Here is a 16472-nt window from a genome sequence, read left to right as displayed (position 1 = left end):
ACCCCTTTCCATCTGATCTGGCCTCCTCTGCCGCTCTCCTCCCGCTTTCTCTTCCTCTCGCTTGACGTTGCTCCGCGACGCCCCACCCCTTCCCCTTCTACGCATGGACTTCTGCATGGCTTCTTGCTGCTCGCTCGAGGCTGAACTGTCTCTGTGTGCAAGCGGACTTCATAATTCGGTGCACCGGCAGCGCTCTGAGCATTTTAATCGCATCCAGCAGCGCACGTAAGCGGCGCTCAAGGACGGCAACGGGATATTCCTCTCTGCTGGCCTCCACTGGAGGGCTCCAAACCACAGCCGCTCACGCACATCTGTCGGTGCAAAGCGGCCAGACGCAAGCGCGGGGGGAGAGACGGAGCGCGAAGGCCGAGTATGCGCTCCTCGCGTACTTGCCGGTAGCTCAGCAGCATCTTCCTGTCCTCTGCCGCTGCACACCAGAACCGGAAAAGTGGGCACGCTGCTTTGCTGAACTCGATCCGCAACGAAGTGAACGGCACACGCGCACGAAATGACGCTCCGGTCGTCGATACCACGCTGGGCAACAGCAGCATCGCTGCCCCCCACTTCAGGGGTCGAATGGTGGCGAGAGTGGCCGAGCAGAGAGCGATTGGAGAGGGTCGATACGCTCGTGTACCTACTGGGCCGTTACCCATGCAAGTTGGCGAGGCGTACTTCCTCAGCTTCTCCTAAAGTGGCTTGCAGCACTGCCTCTGTGCCCACGCCGTCGTCGCTGTTAGCCTCAAAGACCACAACGGCAGCAGCGTCGTCATCCACAGTTGTAAGGCAGCGCCTGACTAGAAGGCAGAAGATCAGCGCTCTCGACGCCCACGCTGAGCCAGGACGAGCGCTCCTCGTGGCTGCGCCAGCCGCACCGCCTTCCTCGTCGCTTCAGCAACAGGACCGTGTAAAGGCTAATGGGGCAGGCCACCAGGGCGGGTCTGCCGCCACTCCGCCACCCTTTGCTGCGACTCCGGCCCTCGTACGTAGATTCCTGGCCGCGCCTTCAGGGGATAACGTAGCCACTGACGCTGCACCGTTCACACAGCTCGAAGTTGTGGAGGAGCGCGCGCGTCGGTGGCTGCAGCGTGATCGCCACGCCGAGTGTCAACGGCAGCAAGCAATAGACACCGAAGACGAGGCATGGCAGGCGCTTCTTCAACACCCACCCTCCCTCTACGCCGATGAGGCGGCGGTCGCCAGTAGGTTTGGCATGGGCGGCTTCGTCACTCCACACAAGCAGGGCTTTAGCGGGATCTTCCGGCAGCAGTGGCAGGATTTCCACGTGACAGAAATGATGATAGCCGACCGGGACTCATCAGAGGGGGCGCGTGAAGAAGCGGCGCCGGTGGCCACGAACGAGGGAGACGCCAGGCGAGCGGCGAAGCTGTTGCTGATCGGTGGCGCCTACCCGCTATCTCGCAACTTTAATTTTAGCATACCACCGCTGCCACCGTCGCTCATCGAAGAAGGGACGGCGGCGGGGATGACGTGCGGAAGCGGGGGTGGTGAGGCCATGGGCCATCATTCTGTGAGGAGGCACGATGCGGCCGCACACACTGTGCAGGGCGATCGCGCGGACCCATCATTCTTTCAGGTCGACGTTCATGCGCGGATTCAGCAGCTGCAGGAAGAGGCTGTGGCGGTGAAGGATCGGCAGGCGGCTGTCGCGGCGCTCCAACGCGAAGAGAAGCACCACAGGCTGCGAATGCCGCCTGCGGATGTGCGGAGTTCTGCTGCCAGCGAAGATCATTCCACTGCCATGCCGAGCAGCGGTGCATCAAAGAACACGGCGTTCTGTCGGCGTGCAAGTGCATCATGCGACAGCGGCGCCAGCGCAGGTGCCTCAACCTCCGCGCCTGAGGCGGCGCCGCTGCCGGGGCGCACTCCCGGCGAGTGTGTCGAAGTCGAGAGAGATCGTGCTTACCACAGCGCTGACGGAGAGCGGTCGCACTACTACCTGCAGTGCACCCTTCACAAGCAGCACATGGCGCACGGCAATGCACTGGCTCACATCGCACAGATCCTGCGCATTCACCAGCGCAGCATCAGCGTCGCCGGTATCAAGGACTACATGGGTGACACGGTGCAGCGGGTGCGCCTCGAAAACGTCTCGCCTGCCGCCGCCCTTGAAGCGAATCGGCAGTTCCGGCGCAAAGGCTTGCGAATGACGCTATCTGACTTCTCCTACACGTCGAGACCGCTGATGCCAGGCGATCTCTTCGGCAACCACTTCCTTATTGTGCTGCGCGACGTGTCGGTGCCACGTGCTGTGCTCGCAGATGCCATGGCGGCCTTCGTCGAGAGGGGATTTCCCAACTACTACGGCTGCCAGCGGTTTTCGTGGTTTGGTGGCAGGCAGGACGCGGCGTTTGCGCTGCTGCGCCACAACTGGCTGGCCTTTGCGTTCCTCTTTCTAAACTACACGGACAAGGATCGCTCGCTGCGGGAGCTGCTGCAGCGGCCAAAGAAGTACCCGCACCCCGCCCAGGACGAGTACCGCCGCCGCGTTGTGCGCCGACTGCGCCAGATTGCCGTGGACCCCACTGATCTCGATGTCGCGCCATTTCTATCCTGCCCACCACTGAACGCTGTCCTGACACACGCTGACGGTCGACCTTTCATGCGACTGGAGGAGCTGATATGCGCGCAGTTGCGCGACGCCTACTTTGATCTGGACGTGCAGAGTCGCAGACTGACGGCACAGCGGCTGTCGAGCTTTCTCTGGAACCAAGCGCTGACCCTACGCCTCCATCACCTTGGTGGTGCCCGAGTGCTGGACGGCGACATGGTGGCCCCGGCGGCCGTTCGGCAGCTGTCCGCCAGCGTCGAGGACCGCCGAGAATGGTTTCAGACCTTTGGTGACCGCGTCACTTCAGAGAACCAGCATCGCTACACGATTGAGGACGTAGTCCACCCGGGCTTCTCCTTCGACGGCATTGCGCTGCCGCAGAACATCGTCGGTGAATACTACAAGCAGGTATGCGAGAAGTACGGCCTTGACTGGATGGCGCAGCACTCGAGGAGTGGCCTGAAAGACTTCCGCGAGCCGCCACGACCGATTATTCGCAAGCCTCTAAATCTGTCGTACGAGTACGACGAAGCGGCGCGTGTGCTGACGCTTCGGTTCGCGCTGGAGCGCGGCTGCTACGCAAACGTCGCGCTTACCGAGCTGATGAAGGCGACTCGGTGCCTCGGCTCAGAGGCGGTGAGCGTGCTGCCGCTGCCAGAGCCGCTGTGGAACGACCTAGGCGACGAGGACCCTGGCTATGTCACGACGGTGCAGGACATCTACGAGGGATACGAGGACGGCGTCGGCTTCACAACTGACGAGGCGCGCGTGGAAGCGGCCAGCGGATCCGAGACGAAGGTGTGGGACCACGCAGGGCCGCTTTTCCTCCCAGAGGCACAGGATCCCTACCGCAAGGCGCACCGCTGGGGTACTCAGCACCTCCTGCGGAACTCTGAGCGCCGCGAGCGGGAGGCGGAGGACATGAAGCGGCTCTTGTTTGATCGCGCGCTCGCCATGCAGCTGAAGGAGGGCGAGGTGGACACTTACGCAGGCCACATTGTACCGCTGCCCCCCAACGCATCGGCGAGGCAAGTTTACGCGAAAGTGATGCGGCGCAAGCGGCGCTACGCCGGGTCGCCGCAGCCGGTGCCGCGCATGCAACGGTCGACAATGCCCCCGTCACGTCGCACCGGCAGTTGGGGCTCGGTCAAGGTGCTGCCGTCTTTCCAGTCGCTCAACAGGAGCTCGTGGAACTTCACCTGGTAACCTCGGGCTCGGTGATGTGCGGTGAACAGGTAGGCAAGGCGCTGGCTGGGCCCTCGGCCGCGTGCTGGGTGTAATGCCAGAGCGGCGCGCCTGCTGTGACCCCCTCATCGTTCTTACTCGCGTGCCTGCGGAGTGTGGCTCTCTCTCTCTCTGTCTGTCTGTCTCCCTCTCTACCTCGACCATTGCGCCGCGACCTTCCTCTTCTTGCGGACCCCTTCACAGAGGCGCGCTTCGGTGCAACGCTCATGGACTCCGCTTCACCATCGCCACGAAAAACGAAGGCACATACATTCCTGGGACGCTCCTCTCTCCTCCCCACTTCTGCCTTCTCAATCTCGCTCCCAGCACCCCCGCCTCCGTATATGTGTGTGTGTGCGCGCCAGCTGCAGCACTGGCATGTCCTTCTCCCTCCCCTAGGCAGCAGGGTTGTACAGCGATTCCGTTGTCGCCTTGGCAGAAGTGTACACCAGCCTGCCGCGGCCTTTACTCTCTCCACACTCCGTCTTTTCTCGGGCCACCTGGAGGACGCCTTCTCTATCGGTTACCTCCGTGCTCCTCCCCTCCGCCTCCTTCCACTCCGTCACATTTGCCACGGCTGTTTCTCCGGCATCCACCACTGTCGCCCACGCTCGTGCATTCCTTTTCGCGCTGCGCAACACGCCCAAAAAACATGGCAGCACATGCGCACGTGTCCGTTCGCACTCTCCACACCCTTCTTTTCTAACCCTACCCACGGCTCCCTCTGCCGCTCGAAACTGTTTCCTGTTGGGCGCAAGTGCGCTCTTCTCTGTGCCTGTCCTCTTATCACCCCTTCTCCCCTTCTCGTTGCCTGAGCAGAGGGCGCTGCTGCGCGGACTGTGGCACCTCTTCGCTGCTCCTTTCCGCCCTCTTTGTTAGCTAAGGGGTAGAGTGATGCAGAGCGTCTACGCTTCCCAGTGCCATGAGAATTCGCCACCACGGTGGGCTCGTAGTGTTGTGGCGTCGCCGGCAGCGATGAGCACGCCTGCGCAGCAGCATCGCAAGCCCAAGGATGATGCACCAGAATATGACCCGCTGCTGTGGAGCAACACCGACACCTCCTACATCGCCACACTTGCCACACACGCCATGACGTATCAACCCGCCTCCACGCCACAGCAAGGCGGGCCTCTGCATCGCGGAAGCGCGGCGCTGAGGCCGCCAAGCGAAGCTTTCTTGTCCTCCTCGTGGAACGCCACACCGCAGGAAGGTACTGTGACCCGGCACCCCAAGTTCCACTCCGTGTATCACGGCGGCCCCACCACGTGGCTTGGCCGCCTGCTGCAGTTTGCGGCCCCACGGCTTTATGCACGATGGCAGGGTAACGTGAGTTCGGCTGATGTGCGACAGCTTTCCACAAAGGAGCTCATCAGTCTTATGCAGCTCGCTTTGTCTGCCGGCGAGGTGGATCAGTCAGCGATGCTGGCGCGTGAGCTGTCGCGCCGGAAGCTGGCGTTGCAGTTAGAGGTTTTCCCACAGCAGCCTTCCGCAGCCGCTGCCGAGGGGGCGATGCACAGCATCCCGTCCCCGCCAGACCTTCGCTCATCTTTGACGTGTTCTGCACCACATCCGCTGGCAAGCGCGCGCGGGGGCTTCAACGGTGGCGGCGGTGGTCTGCCTACCATGCACCCAAGCGGCGGGCGCGGTTCGGCACCTGGTGGCGCCTCGTTGCAGCACGGACAGAGTACCGCCGCCCTCAACTCCAACCGCTTCTCAGATCAAGGTGCCTATGGCAACCTTAACGCGTCGTCCATCTGGGCAAGCGACCTGCATCCTCATCGCTTCGAGCGTGCTTCTCCAGAGACGCTGGCGAACGGAGTCGGGACGCCGCGGATGTCGCTTTACGAGCCCGGTAATAGCGACTCCTGGACACAAAGTGCACTGTGGCGTTAGCGCTATCCTCGTGCCGTGAGACCAACCGGTGCGATCAGAAGAGTTAAGCAGCTAAAGCATGTGAGCCAGCCGTGACGGTTTCCTCCCTTCTCTGGGAGCGAGAAAACACCTTCTGCCGGCGTGCGCATTGGGACGTAATATTGGCGTGCCCTGTCTTGTAAGTATGCCCGGAGGCCCACGGTGGGGCAGAAAGCGCGCACCCAAGAGACAGGAAAGGGAGGGCCCTCGTCTGGAGGCGGTGCAGTTGACATGCTGCCCTCCTCTTCCTCTTCCTCGATTACATGTCTTCCTCTTGTCTGGCGCTCGTGTGCTGTGTTTCACTGTATAGACGCACCTAAACCGCAAAGGCACTTCTCTCTCTGTGTCCTCGCTTCTTCGTGCGTGTTTGTCTGTCTGTGAGCGTGTGTGTAAGCGTAGGCTTACCGGCCCGTCTTGGTGGATCTGGGCGTTGTTGTCATGCACGTGTGCCTCGCTCACGCGTGCGTGCGTGTTGGCGACGGCAGCTCTCTACCCTCGTCTCTGAGGGTTGCCACGACTGTTTCTCACCCTCCTACTCCCTCTCTCCGTCCTTCATCGTTTTCGCCCCCCCTTTCCTTGACGCCGTCTCCCCAGCACAGCCTTATTCTCTGCCGCTGCCGCTTTTTCCAATCTTTGATTGCTCGGCGCGCGCAACTCCCGACTGCACCGCCCGTATCACAGAGCACCGAGGTCCGCAGTCAGAGAGAGTTAGGAGAGGGAGGGGGAAGGGGGAGGATACGCTGGGCATGTGCATGCCGAGTGCTGCGCCGAGATCCTCTTTCGTCTTCCGCTGCCGTGGGCGTACTCGGAACAGGGCTCTTCCTCTCTCCCACGCGTATTTCATCAGGCATCGATAAGCTCGCCTGCAACGATTTTTCTGGCCTTTTTTTTCGCACCGCACGCCGGGCAGCGAAGGGAGGGCGAGAGGATGCGGGCCAGGTCGGGCTCGTGTCTCACTGCGGTCCTTACGTACATGACCGACAGACACGCAGGACGCGCGCGTACGTATGTCAGACCTCCTCAAGGATCTTCACCCTCGACATCAGAGGTGTGAAGATGAGCTGAAGCATCAGCAGGCGCACAAACGTTACCCCTGCGCCGCAGTACGCGGAGCGGCACCACTCACGACGGTGAGCGAGAGCTGGAGTGACGCTGTCCAAGCCACTGCCAGCGGTCCCACGCCCCCTGCGAATTTGTGTGCCATGAGAGCCTCTCGGCGTCCTGCCGGCACCGCCAACGGTGGGCAGATCACGAGCAGCGTGAGTGACTCAGAGACTACGCCAGTGGATAAGGGCTCCTTGGGTCATCCGACTCATGCTGACTGTGCTGCATTGCACACCTCCAGGAGTAAGCACAGCCGGCAAACACGACCACCGGGGCTGCGGCCAGCTGCGAAGACGAGCATGAGCGCCGAGTGGGCGTCCTCGAGGCCTACAGTCTTGGCTTCGGCAGATGCGCAGCGGTCTAGCCCAGTAGCTGTGTCGGCGCCGACCATGCCCGAGATGCTCACCACATTACCACCTGCTGCATCTCTCTTGTCCTCCTCTTCCGCTGCCGTTACCTCGTCGCCACCTCTCGTAGCCTCTGCAACGCTGGCGCTGCCGTTCACGCCCTACCCTGTGCAACAGGAGATGAATAGCATGTTCACCGGCGTTCTCCACTCCGCCAGCCCGCACGTCGTGCCGGTGGCTGTGGTGGAGGTGCCGACAGGGTGCGGCAAAACTATGGCGCTGCTATCCAGCGTTCTGCGCTACCAGCAGGAGCTAAAGCACAAGAGCCCCAAAGAACTTGATGTGTATCTTCGTCCGCGGCGGCCGCCGTGGCAACAACGACGGCCTCCTGGGGAGGGGCAACAGGCATCACCAAGAGGGCGCAGGGGCCAGAGAGGTCCCCGACAGGCCGCTGCTGCCTGCCCGTCGCCAGGTGCAAGCGGCGAGACCGTCGCCAACGAGGACGGCGGCGAGTGCGCCGACAGCTGGTCCGTCCCGCCATGGTTCTTCAGGCATTTTCGGGTCAGCGCAAAGCAGAAGATTCGTGCGGAGCTGGACGTGGCCGGCTCGCACGAGCTGCGTCGTCGGTTCCTGCCGCCTCCCTGCACAATCTTCTATGCCACGCGGACCCACGCGCAGCTGCGGCAGGCGGTGCGTGAGTTGCGCCGGCTGCATGGCGCAGCAAACGCTATCCGCATGAACATCCTCGGCAGCCGGGGGAGGTACTGCATCCATCCCACGGTGATGAAAGCCAGGGAGAACCACACGTTGCCTGTGGAGGGGAACAACCTGGGCGAGGTGTGTGACCAGCTCGTGTCGTTGGGGCTCTGCGAGATCGTGGACAAGTATGAGGAGCTCTCGTGCAGCGCCATGACAGGGCCGGTGGGACATCAGCACGGCCAGATATGGGACATGGAGGATCTCGTGCTGGAGGGGATCTCTCGCCGCTTGTGCCCCTACTACGCCGCCCGCGACCTGGTCTTCTTCGCTGACGTGAACTTCTGCACGTACCCGTACCTGCTTGACCCGCTCATTCGCCACGAGACAAAGATGGAGGCAGCCCTGAAAAACGATGCCATTGTGGTCTTCGACGAGGCGCACAACGTCGCGGCGGTGTGCCAGGACGCGCTCTCGCTGGAATGCCCGCGAGGTGCGCTGGCTCTCCTCCTATCAGAGCTCGAGCCTCTCGTGCCGAACCAAGTAACCCTGGCACACCAGTCCGCGCACTCGGCTTCTTCCACCGCGGGTGTGGGGCAAGGGGGGTTTGCCACTGCGCCGTACCCGAAGGAGTTGCACCTCAGCGCCTTCACCTTGGCCGACATCTTCTCTTTTCTGTGCTCCCTCTTTCGGTCTGTGAGCATCTTCTTCGACGTCGCAGCGGCGGGCGGTCGTGAAGGGCGAGGGCAAAAGCGCTGCCGTGGCGATGCGATGCACGGGGACGACGAACACAGCACCGCCACCGTCTACCTGCAGGGAAGTGAGCTCGAGCGCCACCTGAGGCGCGATATGGCGGCTCACGTCACGGCACACCAGCAGCGTGTGGCAGCACAGCGGCAAAGTGCTGCGACGGCCCCGGCGCTTGCTTCGCTGGAGCTGTTTCAGCGCGCCTATGGCGTCATCATGGCTCTCGGCGTCACCTCCAACCCGTTTCTTTTCTCTGTCTTCGGCCTCTCCATGCTGAAGCGGTGGCTGCTGCTGCTGCTGCTGCTGCTGCGCTTTTTGCTTCAGAAGCCGCAGTCCTTCGCTGTTGCGCTGCGGCCGGTTCCGTCATCGGGAGGGCCACCCCCATCAACCGGCGGCTACACAGAGCCGCCACTCTTGGCCGCGTTCTGCGCTGCCGCCGCCGATTCCGAGGCGCGGCCGACGGCGGGTGGTGGCGGTGGTGTGGGCCGCTCCAACGCGGCTGTCGCACAAGACATGATCGACGTGCGATGCCTGGACGGAAGCCTCGCTTTCTTTCACCTCCTGCGAACGGTGCACCGTGTCGTGCTCGCCTCCGGTACCCTCTCCCCATTCACCCAGCTGGCTCGTGACTTGGGCTTGGAGGCTTCCCTGTGGCGCACGGTGGAGGGTATGCACGTGGTGCCTCCGACTCAGCACAGTCTAACCGCACTGACCGCTGTGCCCGGGCCACCGTCGTCTACACTTAATGGCATGACGACGCAGCCCCCGCTTGTGCCGCTGCGCTGCACGTACGCCTCTCTCTCGAACTCCATCTTCCTCAAGGCAGTGGCGCGCGCTGTGGTTCAGCTCATACAGCCGCTCCGCGAAAGCGGCGGCGGCGGGGTGCTGTTGTTTGTGCCGAACTACGATGTTCTTACCGCCCTGGCAAAGCTGACGCGCGAGGTGCTGCTCGTGGCGCAGCGGGAGCCGCAGTGTCCATCGTCACGCGCCGCCACGCCGGTCCAACTGTTTCTGGAGCCGCGCAAGGCAGCGGAGCTGACGGAGGTTCTCGGTCAGTTCCAAAGCCGCACGGGGGCGCCTCGCTGTGGAACTGCGCTCTTCTTCTCTGTGTACCGTGGCAAAGTGAGCGAGGGACTCGACTTCACGGACGACATGGCGCGTCTGGTGCTCTGCCTCGGGGTGCCGCTGCAGCCGTTGAAGTCATGGAAGGTCATCGCGCAGCACGACTACAGCGGCCCGGATTGATACACGACGGATGCCGTGCGTGCCGTAAACCAAGCTCTAGGCCGTTGTCTGCGCCACGTGAAGGACTATGGCGCTATGGTACTGCTGGACGAGCGCTACGCGCAGCCAGACTACCAGCAGCGGTTGTCAAAGTGGTGTCGTGCAGCGCTGCAGACAGAGTCGTCGTTGCCGCAGCTCTGCGCGAGGCTTCAGGCGTCGTTCACGCAATGGCGTCGGGCGTTCGGCGCACTCGCCACAAGTCCCGCATCTTTACAGGTATCCTCAGCGGAAGCGGATCGTGCGGTGTGTCGCGCCGAGGTTGAGAGGGTGGTCCAGCAGGATGCAGTCAGTTTAGCGCGAGCTCGGCTCGGCACGGAGCAGCTGCCCTTCACACGGGTTCTGCGTGAGCTACCAGCCGTGCCGCTCCCTCGCCGCACGGTGGGCGCTGTATCTGTCGCTAGGCTGACCCATTCGTCTTCTCAAACGAGCGGTACGGCTTGGCCGGTTCTCGAAGCCGACGCCCGGCTAACGACCACAGCCACCGCTGACCTGCGTCACTCGCCTCTCGCCTGCACGGCTGTGAAGCTTTTGTACGAAGGCGCCTCCACGACTGGCGATGTCTCGAGGCAGGCCTTGCAGGACGCCATTCAGTCTCTGACGAAGAACTTCATCGACAGCAGCGGCAGCGATGCAGAGGATCATGAAGGATGAGGGGTGACCCACACTGCGCCTGCCACTCCCCACATCCGAGGCCGTGTCTGCATGAGGGAAGGCGGAGAGAAAGAGAGCAAAGCATACAACGAGTCAGTGCGCCTCTGAGAAGTTGCGTCTCTCAACCCCCCCCCCCCCACACGCCTTTGCGAGGCCACGTGCGGGAGAAAGCGCCGCGCCGAACCAGTAGCGCTGACACTATGACCTTTTTGGGCGTCTCGACACGCCGTTGACACACTTTTCATGGGTGTGTTGCCGAACATGTGCCGGCCCTCGTGGACAGCTGAATGCGGGTGTCCTCGGCGCATGTGCTAAGGCTGCGTCGCATTCGTGGGCCGTCCGATTTCGCTCTATCCTTCCTTCCCTCCCCCTTTCTCTCCGTTGCCGCTTGCATAAATGCATGCCTCTTCGTGTTGGCATGTGTGTGTGTCTGCCTCTCCTGATGGACGCGGGGGCGGGCCGGACGGCTTGCTGTTAGCTAAACGTTCTCTTCGCCATCTACAAGCAGGTCTGCGACGCTACTAGCTTGCCCGCTGGTAGACAGACTTGGTGAGTCTTTCAAGATGGAGTCACTACAGATGCGGTGGATGGAGTGTCCCCTCTTGGACGCTGCTGGTGCCGTTCTTCATCCGCCATCAGGTAGCGACGACGACGATGACCCGATCGACTTGCTGAACCAGCGCGAGGGGCACTGCTCCGCTGTCGTGTATCCAGCAGGATTCGTCGACGTGTCCGCGGCATCGCCGCGCAAGTCGTGGGTGCTCGTGTGCGGTGGCTATACCAATGGCAGCGTCTCTCCGATTCCACTGGTGGCACCTACCGCCCTCCTGCCTGCGCTGCAGTGGGTGCGACTGCCGCCGGTGGACGCGCTGGAGTGTGACGGTGCCACGCTGACCACAGTGGTGTCGGCTGTCGACATTGAAGCGATTTCAGGCCCGATCACAGCTGCCTCGGCATCGGCCCACATCTGCACTACTGCGGCCACTGTCGCCTACCTCTTCGGCGGGTTGGACGCTGACACGAACCGACGCAACACGCTGTACGCTGTCAGCTTGCACGTGGATGCAGATGTGACGCCTGTGATGGTGCAGGTGACAGAGGTTCAGTGCACTGGCACGCTTCCCGAGGCGCGCGTGCGACACGGCGCTGGCGGACACGCTGGCCGCCTTTACATCTTTGGGGGCGAAACTGACACCCAGGAGCAGTCCAGTGACCTGTACGTGTGCGACGTGCGAACGGGAGTGTGGAGAGCACTCGCCTCATCGTCAACGCTCCCGTCTCCAGCCCCGCGGCTGCTGTCGCTTAGCCTGCTGTTCGTGGCGCCGACAACGTTTGTGTTGTACGGAGGCTCGCATTTTGTGAAGGGTAACATGCACAGCTTTGCCGACGTGTGGAGTTTCGACCTCACCACGGAGGCGTGGTCGGCGATGGTCCCTCCAGTCGCAGATGATGGACCCCCTCGAGGGGAGGAATGGCGCGCCGATGCGCCGCAACGCGTCCTGTCCCCGTCGAACGGCCACGCCGGTGGTGTAATTGCGCTGCGGTCATCGGAAAGCGGCACGTACATGTGCGCTGCTTTTCTAGGTGGCAAGAACGTATCCGAGGGCGACGATACCGTCAAGCTCGTCTGCCCCCACCTGGAGGCACAGACGATGGAGGTGGGTGCGCTCTCTGCGACACCAGCGATGGGAAGTGGAAAGCTCCCTCACTGGCGCTACACTCCGGCGGTGGTGAACACGGAGAAAGGCCTACTACTCCTTGCCGGCCAGTGCCGCCATCCACAGACACCATCGGCGTTTCTTCTCACCGTGTCTGCCGGCGAGGGAGAAGGGGGGTGCGTGAGCCTCCCTTCTGCTGCAAGTTGAGGCGCGCGCGCGCCCCTGAGCATGCCGACCACGCGCCTCAACGTATGGGTATCTCAGGAGGGCTTCGTGTACCCCTCCCCCTCCCACGCTGCGTGGAGGGGGGAGGCCCGGGCGGCTCCTCGGCACGGATGCCAGCGGTCCGTCCTCTGGACGACGCTGCAGCGTGTGTGTGGGGGGGGAGGGCGACCTGCGACCGCGGGCACGTTTGCGTCCTTCACATGGCTGACAAGGTGCCGAGGCCACTCGAGCGCATGCCGCTCAGCCGTGGCTGTCTGCCGGCGCATGGAGAGCCTGCGCCACCCCAGAGAGGGATGCACTACGCGGCGACCTGCGCGGCAGGCCGGGTCAGAGGGCGGCTCCCCTAATGCTTTCCGTGGCGCAGAGTGGGCGTGTCGAGAAAAAAGCGAGCGCTGACAGGTCAGTTTCTCTGATTGCTGCTGCTCTGGGGCTCATATGGACTCTTTCGCGCCTCTTCCCTCCGATGACGGAGCTTTCTGCTGCTGTCACGGTGCTTCACCTGCGCTGTATTTCGAGGCGAGTGGGTGTGTGGGGAGGGAGGACAAGCGGCTGCCGATGAAACAGAAACGAAAGCGAACGCTGTGTTCCACTCACTTCACTGATGCACCTTCCACGTGTGTCTGCACAGCGTGGATGGCAAGGCAGCCATACCACTGCTGATCGCCGGAGTCCCACAAAGCAGCGCGATGGGGAAGGGAGGACCACGGCCCCCTCATGGAGGGCACCATGCGGCCCCCTTCGGCGCTGGGGCACTCGCTCGCTCTTTCTCGCTTCTTCTCCCCTTCCCCTCCCTCTTTCGTGGCGGACATCCCCGCACGGCTTCCCACCTCTTTCGTTCCTTTCTTACCCACCTCCTCCCCGCCTCGTCTCATCTACACGGCGTGTCGGCGGCAGGAGATGTCGCACCTTCAACGCGGCGGACTCTCTCGAGAGAGGGCCCTCCTGTGAAGAGCCTAATTTCCACCAATGGATAAAGATGGCAATGGCGGCTGCACACCCGGACGCTCCACACCGCATCGCACGAACGCACATAATCTTCTCGCTGGCTGCGCTCTCGTCCCTCTATTTCTTCCGCGTTGCCTCACCGTTTCCATGCCGCCCTTTTCCCAGGCGTGCCCGAGTCTCCCACTCCGCTGCCCCACGAAGTTTCCCTCGTCGCCTTCCCTACTTTCCTCGCGCGCTCGACACCAACTCGCCTACACACTCTCTTTCGCTTCACGCACTTAGCTCGTGTCGCGCAGCGTGGGCACCACGACCTCCGTACCCCCTCCCCCTCCTCTCTTCTCCTCTCCCCATTTTTTTGCTCCCTCTTCCGCAAATGATGCGCTGCTGCCGCCGCGCCCTAGAGGGAAAGGCCGGACTCTCGCCCGATTATCTCGTCGGGTCCCTAAAGAGACACGGCACATGCGCCTTCTTTGGGATACCCGACTACTATCTCTGTCCCCTCACTTCGTACCTGGCCGACAACACGGCGGCGGGCGAGTACGTGCTGGCGACGAACTGCGGGAATGCCATGGCTATAGCGGCCGGCCACTACTTGTCCACGCTGCGCATCCCGTGTGTCTTCATGCAGAACAGCGGGATTGGAGACACCGTGAACCCCTTGCTGACCCTTTTCAATCAAGATGCCTACCGCATTCCATGCTTGATGCTCATCAGCTGGCGCGGCAAGCTCGACAGCGCTGACGAGCTGTTAAAGCCGGGGCTGGTTGCACAGAGCCGACTGACAGAGCAATGCTTGGCTACTGCCGGCGTCCCGTACTCGATCGTGGGCGGCAGCCATGACGTTGAAACGAGCTGGGACATGACGATGGATAAGGCATACGACCACTTCGCCTCCGAGAAGACGCCGTTCGCGGTGCTGCTAGAGCCTGGCACGCTGCTGCCGTATACGCAGCGACGCCCCGACGCGGACACACTTCCCGTGGCGCCCCTTGATCACGACGCGGTCGCCAATCAAGCCTGCCGCCAGTTCAACAGGACAGACGTGTTTGTGTGCAGCTGCGGGAGCGTGCAGGAGTCTCTGCGCCGCGCGCGGGCGACGATTTCTGGCGATACAGCTGCGCAGGATCTTCTTCTTGCAGATTCGCTAGGCCACGCAACAGGCGTGGCGACGGGTATTGCCCTCTCTCGGCCGTCACTGCAGGTCGTCTGCATCGAGGGCGATGGGGCGGCGCTCGTTCACCTGAGCGCGATGGCGACCAACGGTGGGCTCAAAGCAATAATGAGTCCCACCGGCGCTGGACTGCTGCACAACCTCAAGCACATTGTGGTGAACGACGGCTCTTATTCGCTGGAGGGCGGCCAGGCCACGGCGGCCTTCGACGCCTCTCTGACGGGCGTGGCCAAGGCCTGCGGGTACTTTGCCGTTCGCGAGGAGCCTGTGATTCAGCTTGGTGATCTCGTCGCTGCTCTCGCGGAACTGCGGCAGTGTGACGGTCCGGCCTTTCTTGAGGTGGTGGTGAGCAAGGCGAGCACCTTGCCTGCGGACGGTAAGGTGCGCCGGGACCTGCAGCGGGAAAAGCTTCGCTTTCTCGACTTCTTGAATCGACCCCAAATGGGTGACCACACACGTGCATGAGCGCGTTTGTCTGCCAGTGCGTAGCACATAAACGGAGGCAAAGAGAGAAGGAATCAACGCGAACGATGAGAGGGACCGCATCGCAGCACTCGTTAACCTCAAGACTCTGCCGCCTCGAACAGGTGAAAAAGTGCGACCACGACGTCTTCAACGAGGGGCAGGCGAGGCGGCACAAGGGGCCGTTGCATGGCCTCGCAGTCGGCGGCCGCTAGTTCAACCAGCAAGAAAGGCAACGAAGCAAGCAAGAGCAGGCGTCAGTGCCGAGCGGGCGGCTGGGACGTTGAAGTGCGGTGCGCCTGCTGTACTTGCACGTGCTGGGCTCCTTTCGCATTTCTGCGCGGTACTGTGCCGCGCGTATCCCCTCCGATTGCCCCCCTCTTACGGCGTGTTTTCGTTTGCCTACCACGCTGCACGCCGAGGACGCGTGCAGCGTGATTTTGCACCTGCCACGCGGGTTCCATTATCTCTGCAGGAGAAAAAAAAGAAGAAGCGAGCGGAAGACGGAAAGAAAGGCCGCGAAGCAAACGCGGACAGGCGCCACTCACTTAGCCATGCATACATATATATCAGGCAGCGGCAGATCTTTGATGCTGCAGCCCCCTCTCGCGTTTCATATTGCGCGTCGTTTACAGACACCCGAGGGACGTCCATCTGCATCTGTAGAAAGTTTTCTTTTCGTTCCCTTTACTCACGCCTCGTCACAAAATCGGCGAGGGTATCAAACTCCTCTAACCCCCCAGACGTCGTGGCCATCCGGCAAGCATAACGAAGCCCCCTCCCGCCCAAGCAGATGGAGGAAGTCATGTAGTAGGAGAGAGGAAGTGGGAACACACACACACACACACAGAGCAACGACTGCTTGTGCATGTGCGCTCGGGCGGCGTGCGGAATGGCGCACGGGAGGAGGAAGGTGGTGGTGGGGGCGGGGGCCGTGAAGCACCCTCAGGAAGAGGGAGGCAACAAGTCGCTGGAGCCGTGATGCCCCCGCCCCTACTTCGGCGTAGCGAATCCGGACGGAGGAACAAAAAAGGGAGGTAGACCGGGCTGATGCCGTGTCTGCCGGTGCAGCACACTCACACGCGTATACACGGCGCGTAAACGCACAAAAACGCAAGCGACCACAGTATATCACACTCTACGATGCAACACAACCGGCAGAGCACATGCCGCCCGTACCAACACATGTGCCTTACGCCGCCACATCCCAAGACGGGGGCCCATCTTCAGTGCTTCCACGTCAGGTAGTGGTGGGGGAAAATACGCGACTCCAGGCAGCCAAGCGATGGGAACTGAGCCAATTGTCACGACAATCACACGCGCGACTGCAACGTGCCGCAGTGGCATCCTGTACCAACATCGGCGAGAGCAAGCGGGTAATTCTGAGTGGGGAGAAGCGTGTGCACCGGCGCGGAGGAGCAAAGGGGAGCGGGCTGAGTGAGGGGATACGAGAGGAAACCATCAAAGAAGGGAACGAA

At 62.3% G+C, this 16472-nt stretch overlaps 6 protein-coding genes across 6 annotated transcripts; all 6 read left to right on the top strand.

The window, feature by feature from the left end:
* Positions 1 to 508: 508 nt before the first annotated feature.
* On the top strand, positions 509 to 3775 carry LSCM1_03188 (uncharacterized protein; the record flags this gene model as incomplete). Its single annotated transcript, XM_067320738.1, has 1 exon — positions 509 to 3775. One exon carries the CDS (start codon positions 509 to 511, stop codon positions 3773 to 3775), a length of 3267 nt encoding a protein of 1088 aa, XP_067177348.1.
* Positions 3776 to 4687: 912 nt separating this feature from the next.
* Positions 4688 to 5686, top strand: LSCM1_03187 (uncharacterized protein; the record flags this gene model as incomplete). The annotated part of the gene is made up of 1 exon (XM_067320737.1): positions 4688 to 5686. One exon carries the CDS (start codon positions 4688 to 4690, stop codon positions 5684 to 5686), a length of 999 nt encoding a protein of 332 aa, XP_067177347.1.
* A 1025-nt stretch (positions 5687 to 6711) lies between these two features.
* On the top strand, positions 6712 to 9843 carry LSCM1_03186 (uncharacterized protein; the record flags this gene model as incomplete). The annotated part of the gene is made up of 1 exon (XM_067320736.1): positions 6712 to 9843. The coding sequence occupies one exon, from the start codon at positions 6712 to 6714 to the stop codon at positions 9841 to 9843; it is 3132 nt and encodes a 1043-aa protein (XP_067177346.1).
* Positions 9844 to 9918: 75 nt separating this feature from the next.
* LSCM1_03185 (uncharacterized protein) lies at positions 9919 to 10533 on the top strand (the record flags this gene model as incomplete). The annotated part of the gene is made up of 1 exon (XM_067320735.1): positions 9919 to 10533. One exon carries the CDS (start codon positions 9919 to 9921, stop codon positions 10531 to 10533), a length of 615 nt encoding a protein of 204 aa, XP_067177345.1.
* A 563-nt stretch (positions 10534 to 11096) lies between these two features.
* Positions 11097 to 12398, top strand: LSCM1_03184 (uncharacterized protein; the record flags this gene model as incomplete). Its single annotated transcript, XM_067320734.1, has 1 exon — positions 11097 to 12398. The coding sequence occupies one exon, from the start codon at positions 11097 to 11099 to the stop codon at positions 12396 to 12398; it is 1302 nt and encodes a 433-aa protein (XP_067177344.1).
* A 1336-nt stretch (positions 12399 to 13734) lies between these two features.
* LSCM1_03183 (uncharacterized protein) lies at positions 13735 to 14997 on the top strand (the record flags this gene model as incomplete). Its single annotated transcript, XM_067320733.1, has 1 exon — positions 13735 to 14997. One exon carries the CDS (start codon positions 13735 to 13737, stop codon positions 14995 to 14997), a length of 1263 nt encoding a protein of 420 aa, XP_067177343.1.
* Positions 14998 to 16472: the final 1475 nt, after the last annotated feature.

Source organism: Leishmania martiniquensis, chromosome 28 (genome assembly GCF_017916325.1).
Source record: "Leishmania martiniquensis isolate LSCM1 chromosome 28, whole genome shotgun sequence".
Lineage (NCBI taxonomy): Eukaryota > Euglenozoa > Kinetoplastea > Trypanosomatida > Trypanosomatidae > Leishmania > Leishmania martiniquensis.
This window is presented reverse-complemented; position numbering and strand designations above follow the sequence as displayed.